Genomic DNA, 14,931 nt, shown 5'->3' with positions numbered 1-14,931 from the left:
TGGCAGAGCAGTGGCGGGAGGGGCAAGCTGAGTGCTGCCAGTGGAGCACCGGGGGGGGTGCGAGTGCTGCTGCGGAGCAGTGGCGGGGGGGAAGCTGAGTGCTGCTGGCGGAGCAGTGGCGGGGGGGAAGCTGAGTGCTGCTGGCGGAGCAGTGGCGGGGGGGGTGCGAGTGCTGCTGGCGGAGCAGTGGCCGGGGGGAAAGCTGAGTGCTGCTGGCGGAGCAGTGGCGGGGGGGGGTGCGAGTGCTGCTGGCGGAGCAGTGGCCGGGGGGAAAGCTGAGTGCTGCCGGTGGAGCACCGGGGGGGGAGGTGCGAATGCTGCTGCGGAGCAGTGGCGGGGGGGTAGCTGAGTGCTGCTGCGGAGCAGTGGCGGGCAGGGGGGAAGCTGAGTGCTGCCGGTGGAGCAACGGGGGGGGTGCGAGTGCTGCCCGCGGAGCAGTGGCGGGGGGGTAGCTGAGTGCTGCTGGTGGAGCAGTGGCGGGGGGGTGCGAGTGCTGCTGGTGGAGCAGTGGCGGGGGGGTGCGAGTGCTGCTGGCGGAGCAGTGGCGGGGGGGTGCGAGTGCTGCTGGCGGAGCAGTGGCGGGGGGGTAGCTGGGTGCTGCCGGCGGAGCAACGGGGGGGGTGCGAGTGCTGCTGCGGAGCAGTGGCAGGCGGGGGGGGGAGCCGAGTGCTGCTGGTGGAACGAAATATCAGGACAAATTGCGTCCTGACCAAAGGTCCGTCGGGACGTGGGACAAACAGCTACATATCGGGGCGTCTGGTCACCCGAGCTGGGGCCGGGTTATCAGGGGCTGTGTGGTGGGATTGAGGGGGGTGGGTAGAGCTGGGGGAGGGGGGCCAGGTGGCACCTGTCAGGTTGAGGAGTGTCTGGGACTAACCCCCCACCTCCCCCTTCCCCCAGGTCAGCGTCTGTGTCAAAAGCCAAGCGCCCGAGAAGCCGGCCAGCACTGCCAACAAGACGCGAGCTGGTAAGACACAGGCACAGCGCCAGCCCCTCCCGCCAGCCATCCCCAGCTGTGCCTGGCCGGGGCTTGTGGTCAGGGAGCCCCTGCCGGGAGTTGGTGCCCATTGCCTACATGGGCTGTCTGCATAAGGACCTTCCTGCATCAAGTGAGGGCTTCCTTGTATGCTGGGGCACCGAGGCTGCGAGCTTCTCCGCAGCAGTGCCCCCTCTCCAGTGACGCTGCGAGCTTCTCCGCAGTAGCTCCGTGCTGGCCACGTTGACTTGTGCAAGTGGCGGGACCCCTTTCTGGAGGTGTTTTGCAGATGTCCAGCAATGCTTCTGCTGGAGGTGCTTGTGTGGGCAGTTCTGGGAGCTCCCCTGTGTCAGTCTCCTCCTTGGGGCTGTGAGCTTCCCCACAGCAGTGCCCCTTCCAGTGTGACTGTGCTGTGAACCACCTTGTTTGGGGATGCTGCACCCCCCCCCAACCCCTTCCCCCGCAGGGGTGCTTCCCTCTGGGCTGGCTGCAGAAACGGCTTGGAGCTCCTTGGGGTGGTGGATGACGGGTGGGTGGAGCTGTGGGCTCTCTTGCAGCAGTGCCACTCTCCAAGGCAGGCCAGTGGGTGGCGCTGTGGGCTCTGAGCTCAGTGCTGCCCTCCAGGGGAGGCAGCGTGGCCTTGCTGGGGCTCCTGGCCAGCCTGTGTCCTCGTTGCTCCAGTCTGGCTGTCTGAAGGAGTTGAGCCTTCTGTGACCAACCTCTGGGCTCCTGGGCACAGCTGGATCTGTGCTCGAGCTGGGGGATGTGCACCCACCCTCCACCGCCTACCTCCCCCCCGGGATGGGACAAGCTTCCCAGGCAAAATCCAGACCGATGGCAGTGGGCACAAACATGGCGGTGCCTTGGGAGACTGGTGCAGGTCTGCGTGGGGTCCTGGAGGGGGTGCCCCCGGCGTCCCTGTGACCCAGGCCTGTGACCCCTCCTTGACCCTGCTCATCAGCTGCTGATGTGGGAGCAGGGCCGGGCTGCTGCTGCTGACATCCCCTGCCTGCTCGCTGGACTGCTGCAGAGCCATGAAAGGGAATCCGTGTGTGCAGCAAACTCTGGCCTTTTACATTCTTTAGCCCAATAAGGCGGGCGGCTCGGCACCGCTTTGGGCTCTCCTGGCCCTCCACCCCTCTCTGCTGGCTGGAGGCATCTCAGCAGGGGAGTTGGGCTTCCAGCTCGGGGACTGCCCCACGCTTCGACTCTTACCGTGGGCCAGCCGTGCCAGGCAGCTCCGGGGCCTCCCCCCCTTGCTGTCTGCTGCAGCTTGGGGAGCTGGAGGAAATAGCTGAGGTCCTGGGCAGCCCCCCCTGCTCCCCTGACTCAACCTGCCAGGCTCTCCGCTAGGCTGGGGAGGGGCTGAGTCGGGAGTTCCCTGCAGGACAGGCTCTCGGGTTCCCTCTCCCAGGCGGAGCAGGGTTCGTTGTGCGTAGCCCTTCTCCAGTACCCCCCTGCGGGGGGTGTCATCTCTGTGACAGCCCCCCTGAGCTTCCTGCGCGGGGGCGTGAGGCAGGGGCCCTCACCAACTGGGCAGGGGAATAAGCCCCAGCAGGTGCTGCCCCCAGGCACTGAGCAAGGCCGGGTGAGAATTGGCAGTGGGAGGGTGCAGGAGGGGCAGGGAGGAGGCCTGGATACCTAGAGCTCTGGGGTCTGCCCAGAATTGGGATAGGCACCGCCCCATGCATCACTTCAAGCCCCTCTCCATGGCCAAGAGAGTCCCCCTGTGGAAGTGGGTCAGGCCCCCAGGCTCCCCAACAGCCGTCAGAGGGTGACTGCTTGGCTGGGCCGGAGCCTGGCAGAGGTGGGCTCAGCGTCCCGCTGTGAGAGCCTGGCTCTTGCGTGGTGCTCGTGTCCCTGCCCTAGAGCAGGGGGTCCTGGGGATGACAGTGCCAGGGCTGCGTGTGGAGCAGGAGCTGCACAGTGCGCCCTGCGGCAGCTGTGATCGCCCCTCTGGGCAAGGGGACGTCTCCGGCAGCCCCCAGGGCAGCCCCTCCCCTCAGCTCTCATTGCAGGGCTGGGCCCTGGCAGCATCGCCTGCTGGGCTGAGCCTGGAGCTCACCTGCTGGACTAGCCCCTGGCCCAGGCTGTGTGGCAGGGCTGGTCATAGCGGAGAGCATGGGGGCGCTGGTGCCTGGCGGCACAGGACTGTTATCTGTGCTCATGGAGAGTCGGGGTCCTGGTTCGGCCAAGTGTAACCCCTGGGGCCAGGTTCCCAGGGCGGATGCTCATGGCTACCGCTGCAGGTGGGCTTTCCCCGGGCAGTGATGATGTGCCAGGAACCCCTTCCCACCAGGATCTCTGCCGCTACGCCCACATGCCGTCTGCGCCGTTCTCCCCGCTGCAGGTGGGATTTCCCTGCAGCACAGGTAACGCCCCCTCCCCTTGCCCCCTAGCCTGTGCTCTGCCCCATATCCTTCATGCAACAGGAGCCCCGGAAGGGGCTCTCTGTGACACTGCCTGCTGCCGCTCCAGGGATGCGGTGGGAAGGGGTCCTGGCCCTGGCTTCTCCAGAGAGCATGCCAGCCACCCTTTGGGGCAGGGCCCCTGTCCCAGGGGCGTGAGAGATGGTGCAAGGCTGCTTCTCTGCTCCCTCTTCTGGGGTAATGGGCTGGCAGGGTCCTCCTGAAACCTGACTGAGCTGGGGGTGGGGATGCCATGTGGCCCCTCCCGGGCAAAGCACACCAGTGCCAGTCAGGCTCTGTGCCCACAGGCGGACGAATGGCTCAAGTCCTAACTCAACTCCTGTCTCCCCTTCCAGAGCCCACACGGGAGCAGCCCTTCCAGAGAGCCAACTCGGTGCGGGAGCGCGTCCGCAAGTTCACCTCGGACTCCCTGGCCCAGCCTGGTCCCAGGTCCTGCAGCCAGAAGTGGGAGAGCCCTGGCAAAGGCTCTTGGGTCCTGCAGCAGCAGCTCCTGCGCCCCCAGGGTGCCCAGCGCACAGCAGACTTACCCAGTGGTCCCCGGTGCGGACTCAGCCCGGCGCCTCCAGGCCATGCTGCCCTCCGGGGAGCCAAGGAGGGCTCGGGGGGCCCCCCAGCCAGCAGCCGTACGGAGCGCCGCACCTCCTCCTCGGAGGCAGAGGCTGCGATGGCTGGGGGCCCAGCCTGTCCTAAAGAGGAGGGCAGCTCTGTGGGGAGGAGCCAGGCTGGCCAATCGCAGAGCGGCCAGCTGACGTCCCCCAAGAGGCCCATTGAAAACGCCGTGGGGAGCTCGTCCTGCACAGAGGAGCCTGGCACCCAGCACGCTGCCTCTCTGCCCAGCAGCCCGGCCTGGCCCCAGCCTCCTGCCTGCGGCACCAAGGCCAGCACCAGGGACGAGGACGCCATGAAAACGCTCTTCACCATCGAGATCAAGGATGGCAGGGCCCAGCCTGACAGCAGCCGCATTGTGAGCGCGCCGGGCAGCCAGCGGACAGGTAGGTTCCACAGCTGCCATGGCGGCAGGGCTGAGCTGCCAACGTGCGGGTCTCACGCCTCTGCTCCTGGGAGCAAAGGGCAGCCTCTCCTGAGCGTCCCCAGGTGGGGCTGGCTCTGCAGCCGTGTGGGGGTGCAGCCTACCCCTGGCCCCCTCCTGACTACCATGCTAGGATGCCTTTGAGCAGCCGTCCCATGGTTCCCCCTATCCCCAGGGTAGATCAGTGGGGTTCACGGGGAAATCAGCAGAGCCTCCACCTGCTCTTGGAGCTGGACTATATGGCCCCAGGGCTGGCTGCCCCTTCTCCCAGCCAGGGGAGGCTTGACTCCAGCCGAAGGGCTGTGGGAAGCTTCCCGGGCACTGGGTCCTCACGCCCAGGGAAGGATCCCTCCCAGTCCTGCCCCAGAGCTGGGAAGCACCTCAGCTCGCTGTGGGTGCCTGGGGGCCTCAGTCTGTCATTGTGGAGCAGGCAGGTCCCCTGCTGGGGAATCTGGGTTTCCTAGGGGGAATCCCCTGCCAGGGCGGGGGATCCCTGTGTCTCTGGACTCTCCCTGTGCAGAGGCCAGCTGTGCCATCAGCAGGAGTGGGCTTTGTTCTGCATGGTGAGCCCTGGCGCTGGGGGAGTGGGCTCTGAGAGGGTGGGGGGCCATATCTTCTAGGGCTCCGCAGTTACGGGGGTCGGGTCTGAGCCCTGGGTTGCTCCGTGGGGTGCTGGTGTGAGTGTTGGGGGTGGGGGGACGTGCTGAGCTAGCCGTGCCTGATGCTGGCTGGCCTCAGCTGGCTCTCAGCCTCTCGTGCCCTCCCTTCCTAGAGCTGACCCTGGGGCTGCGGAGCTCACCCATCCGGATCAGCAACAGCAGCACCGCTAGTGGCACCAGCAGGGTCAGCACAGCCAGCAAGGTGAGCCCCCCACCACCGCGGGCCTGGGTGCACACAAGGGCTCTGCTGCCCCTGCAGGCGTCTGAGTCCTGCCCTGCTGCACGCTATGCCCCCACCTGGGCACCTCGCGCCCGGTGCAGGCTGTCCCTGAGGGCGGGCTCTTTACCAGTGTGATCGCCCTGCCCTGCACAACGGAAGGATGCTTCAGCCCTTGAGCCGGCAGGTGCAGGACTTTGCCAGCCCTGGCTGGCTGGGTCTGGGGGGGCACAGAGCAGGTGCCAGGCACTGCGGGGCTCAGGCTGTGCGAAGCGGGTGGGGAGGGAAGCAAGTCCCTGGGCCTCAGCTGGTTCTGCTGTGAAACCAGATCCAGCCCCGGCCTGGCTATGGGCCCCGTGGCTCCCTGCTGGGATTGGGCCAGGCCTGTCCGCAGCCCCCCAGGGTGTTTGCCAAGTGGGCCGGGAGGGGGTGGGGGGGGGGAGCTCACAACTGAGCGCGGCGATGGTGGGGAGCTGTCGCAGCTGCCCCCCCTGGTGGCCAGGTCCGAGCGGTGTTACTCCAGGAGCTCTGTGATGGTGAGCTCTGTGTCAGGGTGGCAGCCCAGCGTGAGGAGTGTGTCCCCATCCCTCCACACCCTCTGGGGATCCTGGCCTCACTCTGGGGGCCGAGTGACCCCATGAGCCACGGGACAGGACCCCAGAGTCCTCCCAGAGTGCGGGATGGTACCTCTGCCCTAGACCCTGCTGGGCACAGCATGGAGCCAGCTGGGCCAGACCCTGCTCATCATGGCTCCAGAGTGGGATTCTTGGGAGGACTGGAGAATGTACCCTTCTCTGCTGCCTTCCTTCTCCTAGGGGGTCAGAGCTGGCTGGTGTCGGGGAGTGGCCACCTAGCCTCTAGGCGGCTGCTTGGAGCTGGGATTCCTGCGTGTGGTCAGGCGTGTACCGGGGGGCTGGCTGCAGGGGGAGATGTGTGTACCGGGGAGGAGATGGGGGGTGTGTGTGTTGGGGGGAGGGTGGTGGCCCTTGGAGCTGAGCCAGTGAAGGGAAACCTGCAGGGGAGGCAGGCGTGTGCAGCTGGACATGTCCCCAGGGCAGGGGGCAGGCGCGTGTGGCCAGGTGTGTGCCCCCAAGTGGGAAGACAGAGGGTGGGCGCATGCAGCCAGGACCTGAGCTGGCCTGGTTGGCACTCTTGGCCATGTAGGGTAATGCAGAGTACTCAGGCGTGTTGCAGTGTTTAGGAAAAACAAAGGCATCGGGGCCAGGCTGCAGTGTTGTTAGGAACCCAGCGGCCGTGGGGCCCAGGATGGCACTGGGTCTGGCACGTACCCCTGTGGGTGGCTCCCCCTTGTGGCACAGGTCTCTGCATCTCCCCTTCCCCAGGAGATGCAGCACCAGAGTCATGTCCCACACGGCTCCTGGAGCTGCAGGAGGGGCTGAGCTGTCCCATCCCTCTGCAGGGTACATGAGGCACCTGTAGCTGAGTCTGCAGCTCGGCCGCTCTGTGTCCAGGTCCGGCGGGGGCCACACTCGGTTGGGGGAGGGGGGGTGCTCCCCGTAGGAGCAGCCACATGGGCTCCAGCCCAGCCGCCACCCCACAGCCCTGGTGCTCCTGAGCCCTGCTCTGAGGGAGCAGGGGGGGTCTGTGGGTCGGGATTGAGGGGCATCTGCAGGGCAGATTGGGGGAGGAGCCGTGCTCTCGGCAAGGACAGTTCTTGCTGGGTGTGTGTAGGGGGGGTGGCTTCTCCTGCAGTAATGAGGTAACGTGGCCCCGTGGCCTGGCTGCAGTGCGGGCTCGCCCGTCAGCTCTCATTAAGGTATTAGCATGAAGGGCACGCGGTGGGAGAGCGCAGCTGCCAGGTGGGTGCCGAGGCTGTCCGCAGGGGAGAGGGGCAGGAGGAGCAGCCCACGACCCCTTCCAGGTATGGGTGGCCAAGGACATGGAGTACGCTGTGGGGCCGGCAGGTGCTTGGGCGGGGGTCCAAGGGGACCATGCTCTCAGGTGCCCATGCGGAGGGTGAGCAGTGTGGCTGCTGGGGGGGTATTTATTCCAGGGGCCCTTGCGGAGGGCACTGCGAGCTCCTGGGCCCTAGAGGGGGCAGGCTGAGGGTGGGCGCTTCACTCCTGCTGCCGCTCGCTGCCTGGGAACCTGATCTGCCTGGCTGATGCTTTATTTACCAGCCCTGCCAGGTGCTCACGGGAGCACAGCTGGTGTCAGAGCAGAGTCAGCCAGTGGGGCTGGAGCTGCCTGCTTGGAGCCCCCGTGGCGTGGCAGCAGCTGACGGGGAGTGGTCTGTGAGGCAGAGAGGTTTGGCTCCGGTGGGTGGAGCGGGCCGGGGGGGGCAGCATCCCTGCCAACGCTGGCACTGGGCTGTGTGCACCGAGGCCATGGGGAGGGAGGGCCCAGGGTGAAGATGGGGACCCCCTGAGGACCCCAAGCTGGGGTGGGCTGTGTCTGTTGCCCCACCCCAGAGGAAATCCTGCCCCTATGGCCCATGGAGCGTAGGGGGGCCTGGCCTGGGCTGGCAGCCACCTCCTGTCTGTGCATTGTGCTCTTTCTGCCCCCAGGCTGGGCAGTGCTGGCCCAGAGCCCAGGTGGAGGCCTCCCTCCTGCGGGTGAGATCCATGCACGGGACGCTGATGAAGGGGTCAGGGGCTGGCACTGTCAGGGTGCAGGATGGGAGCTGGGTACACTGCCTGGATGGGCATGGGTGGCGCTGGGAGGCTGCCCCTCCCCAAAGGAACTGCAGGGCTGTGTGCTGAGGGCCCTGACTCCCCCTCCTTAGGCTGTGGGGAGGGGACACTAGTGCTGGCCTGTAGGAGCTGGGGTGCAGGGGGTGGCACAGCTGGGGCTGGTCTGGGGGAGTCACAGACAGGTTGTGGGGACTGGGCTGGGGGAGTTAAGGGGTGCAGTGGGGAGTGCCATGGCTGGGCTGGGGGAGGTGGGGGATGTACTGAGGGGGCAGCATGGCGGGAGCTGGGGGTGTGTGGTTGGGGTGGCATGGCAGGGGCTGGGCTAGGGGAGGTGGGGGTTGTACTGAGAGAGCAGCATGGCGGGGGCTGGGGAAGTGTGGTGGGGGTGGCATGGCAGGGGCTGGGCTGGGGGAGGTGGGGGGTGTACTGAGGGAGCAGCATGGCAGGGGCTGGGGGTGTGTGGTGGGGATTGCATGGTGGGGGCTGGGCTGGGGGAGGTGGGGGGTGTACTGAGGGAGCAGCATGGTGGGAGTTGGGTGTGTGTCGTGCTGGGGGGGTGGCCTGGCAGGGGCTGGGCTGCTCTGTCCACGCCCCTTTCTACCCAGCTGTGCTTTGGCTGACCCGTTCCCCCATTTGCTGAGGGCGAGCCCCTGGTGGGCAGCTCAGGGGGAGCCCAGGCTGTGTGTGAGGGTGGGGAGGCAGGTGGCTTCCACATGGAGCATATCCTAGTGCGTGCCCCCGCCCCTCCCCTCCCCTGGCTTGGCCACCTGGCCCGAGTCTATCACTGCCCGGCCTGCGCTGGGAACTGTCCCAAGTTCAGCACCTCCCCACCCGGCTCTTGTGTCAGCCCCTCTGCCAGGCCCCGGCCTTCACGATAAGAATAGCTGGGCTGAACACAAAGGCTTGCTGGTGGTCCCCGCCCCGGGGAGGGGCAACGCCCGAGAGCCCCTATAAAGGGCTGGGAGTTTGCAGAGCCTACCGCCCGGAGCTGGCATGAGAGGGGCTTGACCACACGGCGTCTCGCCCCAGAAGCCTGCGGCGTGGCAGCGAAGGGCCCAGTCGTGCCCGTGTCCATCCCCAGCCAGCACCATGCCAGGGGTGCACCTCCCCAGCCTGGACAATGCCCGGGAGGCCACGATGGAGGAGATCCAACTGGACCTCCAGGCCTTCCGGCTGGCCACTGAAAGGCGCCTGGAGGAGGCGCTTCAGCAGTTGCAGCCCCTGGCCAGTGCCCTTAATGACTTGAAGGAGGAGCACCTGGTGCTGCGGGGTGAGCAGGCTCGCCTCGGCCGGCAGCTGGAGGTGCTCACGCTCTGGCTGGGAGCCCGGGATCTGGAGGAGAAGGACCCCAGCACCCTCTTCCTGGAGGCACAAGATCCCTGTGCCCACTTTGCGGGCACCGAGGAGCCAAGCAGCCCCGTGGCCCATCCGCCCACCTTCTCCAGCACCCGCAGGCAGTCGTCTGTGCACCTCTCCAGGAGCAACAGCTTCGTGAGTGTGCAGGCTCCGGGCAGGGGAAGGCAGGGGGGCAGGCCCACACCATCCAGTGGACAGCTTCCCCGAGAGCTCATCCCACGGGCAGCGTTGGCTGGCTGTGTCTTGGGTCCCTTCTTCCCTCCAAGGGGGAAGGAGGCAGGGGTGGGCAGATGTTTCTGGGCAGAAGTCCTGGCCTGCCCCTGCTGGCTGGCTGAAAATCTACTCTGGATGCCCAGTGCCGGCACCTCACATACCCTCCCCCCTGCTGGGGTTGGGGCCAGGGGAGGTGGCCCTGGGCAAGGCCCCTGTCAGCCCTTCCCCAAGCCTTGGCCCTTGGGCAAAGGGAAGCTGTTCCTGCAGTGGGGGAGCCCCAGAGCTGGCGTCAGCTGCTGCTGGGCCAGGCAGGCGCATTTTCAGGGGGGATTAGCTGGGACTGGGGCAGGAGATTACAGCTGGGGGTTGCTGGGGGAGACCTGTGCCAGCCAAGGCTCTGATCACCCGGAGCCAATCCAGGCCGCCTGCCTTGCATTGCTGACGTGCCGTCTGGAGCAGCCTGTTGTGCTGGGCGTTGCTGCCTGCCCGCTTTTGTTTGCAAGGACAGCTGGCCTGGGGTCTCCTTACCCCAGCTCCGAGCCCAGCCAGGGAGCTGCGCTCTCCCGTGGGTGCTGGGGCACCATGGACATGTCAGAGCTCCTCGCTGTGTCACTGTGAGGCAGATCTCCCCTGGCTGCTGGGCAGGGGGGCGTGGGCCGCCTGGATCTGGGTGTGGCCCTGCAGGGATAGTCTGCCTGAGCGCCAGGGCCTGCCCTGGGCTTGGTTCCTCCCATCGCTGCCTGCCTACCACCAGCCCTGGTGGCCACAGAGGCCAGCTTTCTGCCAAGGGCGCTGGGCATCGGGTCGGCTCCTGCCCCAAGGGCTGCTGGGAGATCCCAACCCTTGGTCCCCTGGTGTTTTAGCCAGAGAGAACAGACCCCCAGCGAGCTGCTGGCAGAGTGAGAGAGGCCGCGCTGCCAGCCGTCACGCTCAGCACGCTAGAGCCAGAGGGCAGCTGGGCTGTGTATGTTGGCCTGCATTGCGCTCCTGCCATGGGGGCACCCTGCTCCAACGGGACTACTGTGAGCTGTCCCCTCTCAGCCCCTCAGCTGGCCAGCGCCAGGGGTGCCCAGGCCCTGCTGCTCTGCCAGGGGGCACGAATGGAGCCAAGCAGATGTGGTCTCAGCCCCCATCCACAGGTCTTTGTGGTGCTATTTTGGGCCTGGCCGGCTGGCCAGGCTGCATTCGCTGAGGGGTCGTGTTGACAAGGAGCCGGCACCATATGATTGTTCAGAAGAGGCTGGACTTGCCTAGTTGCCAGGGCAGCTCCTGATCCCCAGCACAGGATCCTCTTTCCGATAAGCCCCTTAATCCTCCTGGAAATCCTGTGCTGGAGCTAGAGGCGTGCCCTGACCGCTCCCGCTCCCTGGTGCCTGCTGCCTGGGCAGCCCCCCTGCTCACTAGGCAGTGGGGCCCGCCTGCTGTGGGCAGCCATTGCTCGCTGGGTGTAACTGGGCTGCCTGATGTGTATACTCACTGCTGGGGAGCTCGGATGGGCTGCATGGACCCTCTTGCCATGAATCTCATAGCTCTGTCCTCGGCTCTTCCATTCCCATTGCAGGGTTCTGCACACCCTTCGAGGCGGAGAGCAGGAGTTGGGAGGGTAGGGAAGGAATCGCCCGCCTGCAGGAGCAGCACGTCTGCCCCGGGCTCTGGTGGTGTGGGGTGATGGCCATGGTGTCGAGCCACAGGATCGAAGCTAGGGCCAGCTTTGGATCAGCGTCTGGGAGGAACCCTTCCATGGGCCAGAGCCCCGGCATCTCTCACTTCCTCCAGGGGAAGCCACGCTGCTTCACCGCCTCCTTAGGCTGGACCTCTGGGTCTGCAGCCCCTCTGCTCCGCCCGTGAGCTCTGGTCAGCGAGTCCCGCTGAGACAGCCAAGGGGGACTTGTCCGCTCTTGGGGGATGCATGCACCTCGTCCAGCTTGTGCGGTGACACTCGCAGCATTGTCGAGCCAGTTGGGTTTTAGTCACAGGATGTCCTTAGGGTAGCCAAGAGGAATGAGGGGTAAAGCATCGTCCGTCCTGGGTCACCCTGTGCCCCAGCCAAGCTGTAGTGAACTCTTGCTCTCCGTCTGTCTGACCTTGGTCCAAACACCAGGTCAGAGCCCCTCGACTGCCACTAGCAGCCAACACTTGTCCCCCAGCTCACACCTCTCTGGACCCCTGTTTCTGAGCTGGGAAATGCTGGGCAGCCCCCTTGCTGAGAGGTGGGGAAGTCCGTGTGCCTCTGGGTCCTTGCTTGCTCAGTGTCAGGGTAATTGGATCTTCTGTTGTGTTCCCCAGAGCACCATTGAACTTGGATCTAAGGGCCAGACAGCTAGGCCACAGAGTGGCCTGCCCAGAGTGCAAACAGCCCTTTTCCACCTGCTGGTGACGGTCCAGCACACAGGGGAAACTGAGGCACAAACTGATGTCCTAAAAGTATTACAAAAAGTTCCCTCTTTGTCACATGTGGCTCAGTGGCAGAAGCCCAGGACTCCTGGGTTCTATTCCCTGCTCCTGCCCTGGCCTGCTGGGTGACCTCAGGTCAGTCACGTCCCCTCTGCATGTGGAGATGGTCAGGGCTGCCCCCCAACAGAGCTCTACTTATGGAATGCTGGGGGGGTTAGTCGGGGGGGGGCTAGGGAAGAACAGGACTGTTTAGCCTGTCGTGTGGCCGTAGAGGATTGGCAGATGGAGCCTCTGCTGGGCTCACTGGTACGGCCTGGCGTGATGGGTAGCGGGAGCAGGCAGATGGTCAGGCAGTGGCATTGGCAGCTCAGTAGGTGGCGCTCCTCCCTCTCGTCAGCCCATGGCTAATACTCAGCCTGGCGCTGAGGGCATGGTGGTACTGGAGCTGCCCTTTGCTAGGGGTGTAAAAGTCGCTGGCTGCCCGTGGGCATGCGCCTGGCTCATCTGCCCAGGGCTGGGAGCTGGGGCTGATGGCCGGGGGCAGCATCCAAAGCTGCTCTCCCTGCGGGACCGGGGGTTGTGCGTGTGGGGTTTGCCCGGGCCCTCAGCAGGGCAGGGCGCTCTGGAGCTGGGAGGTTCTTTACATGGGCCCCTCTTGTTGCAGATGGAGGCGGAGCTGGTGGAGCAGCCCCAGGTGCCGGTTCCGGAGCCGGAGTTGTCCAATGGGATGGAGAAGGCCCAGGCGAGGGAGCCGGAGAAGAGGAGCAAGCTGAGCGCTGAGGAGCTGAGCAGGATCGAGGAGGAGGAGGTGCTGGATAAGATGGTACGTTGGGCCTGTCTCCCTCTGCCCTTTACTGAGCTACCCCAGCTGGGCTATGGCTTGGGTTTGAGGGGGCGGTGGGGTTTTGGGGGTGGCTGTGGGGCAGGATGAGGGTGAGGCCATGATGGGGCAGGATGGGGGTGAGGCCACGGTGGAGTTTGGGGGTGGCTGTGGGGCAGAATGGGAGTGAGGCCACAGTGGAGTTTGGGGGCGGCTGTGGGGCAGAATGGGAGTGAGGCCACTGTGGAGTTTGGGGGCGGCTGTGGGGCAGGATAGGGATGAGGCCGTGGTGGGGCAGGATGGGAGTGAGGCCGTGATGGGAGGGTGAGGTCGCAGTGGAGTTTGGGGGTGGCTGTGGGGCAGGATGGGGGTGAGGACATGGTGGGGCATGGTGGGAGGGTGAGGCCGCAGTGGAGTTTGGGGGCGGCTGTGGGGAAGGATAGGGGTGAGGCCGTGGTGGGGCATGGTGGGAAACTGAGGCCGCGGTGGAGTTTGGGGGCGGCTGTGGGGCAGAATGGGGGTGAGGCCACAGTGGAGTTTGGGGGTGGCTGTGGGGCAGGATGGGGTGAGGCCGTGGTGGGGCAGGATGGGAGTGAGGCCGTGGTGGGAGGGTGAGGTCACAGTGGAGTTTAGGGGCGGCTGTGGGGCAGGATGGGGGTGAGGGCATGGTGGGAGGGTGAGGCCGCAGTGGAGTTTGGGGGCGGCTGTGGGGCAGGATGGGGGTGAGGCCGTGGTGGGAAACTGAGGCCGCGGTGGAGTTTGGGGGCGGCTGTGGGGCAGGATGGGGGTGAGGCCGTGGTGGAGTTTGGGGGTGGCTGTGGGGCAGGATGGGGGTGAGGCCGTGGTGGGGCAGGATGGGAGTGAGGCCGTGATGGGAGGGTGAGGTCACAGTGGAGTTTGGGGGCGGCTGTGGGGCAGGATGGGGGTGAGGACATGGTGGGGCATGGTGGGAGGGTGAGGCCGCAGTGGAGTTTGGGGGCGGCTGTGGGGCAGGATGGGGGTGAGGCCGTGGTGGGAAACTGAGGCCACGGTGGAGTTTGGGGGTGGTTGTGGGGCAGGATGGGGGTGAGGCTGTGGTGGGACATGGTGGGAGGGTGAGGCCGCGGTGGAGTTTGGGGGTGGCTGTGAGGCAGAATGGGGGTGACGCCACGGTGGAGTTTGGGGGCGGCTGTGGGGCAGGATGGGGGTGAGGCGGTGGTGGGGCATGGTGGGAAGGTGAGGCCGCGGTGGAGTTTGGGGGCGGCTGTGGGGCAGGATGGGGGTGAGGCCGTGGTGAAAAACTGAGGCCACGGTGGAGTTTGGGGGTGGCTGTGGGGCAGGATGGGGGTGAGGCCGTGGTGGGACATGGTGGGAGGGTGAGGCCGCGGTGGAGTTTGGGGGTGGCTGTGAGGCAGAATGGGGGTGACGCCATGGTGGAGTTTGGGGGCGGCTGTGGGGCAGGATGGGGGTGAGGCGGTGGTGGGGCATGGTGGGAAGGTGAGGCCGCGGTGAAGTTTGGGGGTGGCTGTGAGGCAGAATGGGGGTGAGGCGGTGGTGGGGCATGGTGGGAGGGTGAGGCCACAGTGGAGTTTGGGGGCGGCTGTGGGGCAGGATGGGGGTGAGGCGGTGGTGGGGCATGGTGGGAAGGTGAGGCCGCGGTGGAGTTTGGTGGTGGCTGTGGGGCAGGATGGGGGTGAGGCGGTGGTGGGGCATGGTGGGAAGGTGAGGCCGCGGTGGAGTTTGGGGGCAGCTGTGGGGCAGGATGGGGGTGAGGCGGTGGTGGGGCATGGTGGGAAGGTGAGGCCGCGGTGGAGTTTGGGGGCAGCTGTCGGGCAGGATGGGAGTGAGGCGGTGGTGGGGCATGGTGGGAGGGTGAGGCCACGGTGGAGTTTGGGGGCAGCTGTGGGGCAGGATGGGGGTGAGGCGGTGGTGGGGCATGGTGGGAAGGTGAGGCCGCGGTGGAGTTTGGGGGTGGCTGTGGGGCAGGATGGGGGTGAGGCTGTGGTGGGACATGGTGGGGGGGTGAGGCCGCGGTGGAGTTTGGGGGTGGCTGTGAGGCAGAATGGGGGTGACGCCACGGTGGAGTTTGGGGGCGGCTGTGGGGCAGGATGGGGGTGAGGCGGTGGTGGGGCATGGTGGGAGGGTGAGGCCGCGGTGGAGTTTGGGGGCAGCTATGGGGCAGGATGGGGGTGAGGCCACAGTTG

The 14,931-nt window shown here is 66.3% G+C and overlaps 1 protein-coding gene across 4 annotated transcripts in view; it reads left to right on the top strand.

Annotated features, from left to right (window-relative positions):
* Positions 1-14,931, top strand: part of SMTN (smoothelin) — a 52,365-nt gene that overhangs the window by 21,944 nt on the left and 15,490 nt on the right. For all 4 annotated transcript variants that reach the window (XM_030582541.1, XM_030582537.1, XM_030582539.1 and 1 more), the window contains exons 9-12: positions 901-967; positions 3,741-4,397; positions 5,208-5,296; positions 12,593-12,751. In XM_030582541.1, coding sequence (XP_030438401.1) covers positions 901-967; positions 3,741-4,397; positions 5,208-5,296; positions 12,593-12,751 — 972 coding nt within the window. The remainder of the gene's footprint in view (positions 1-900; positions 968-3,740; positions 4,398-5,207; positions 5,297-12,592; positions 12,752-14,931) is intronic.

The sequence above is a fragment of the Gopherus evgoodei genome, chromosome 13 (assembly GCF_007399415.2).
Source record: "Gopherus evgoodei ecotype Sinaloan lineage chromosome 13, rGopEvg1_v1.p, whole genome shotgun sequence".
Classification (NCBI taxonomy): domain Eukaryota; kingdom Metazoa; phylum Chordata; order Testudines; family Testudinidae; genus Gopherus; species Gopherus evgoodei.
This window is presented reverse-complemented; position numbering and strand designations above follow the sequence as displayed.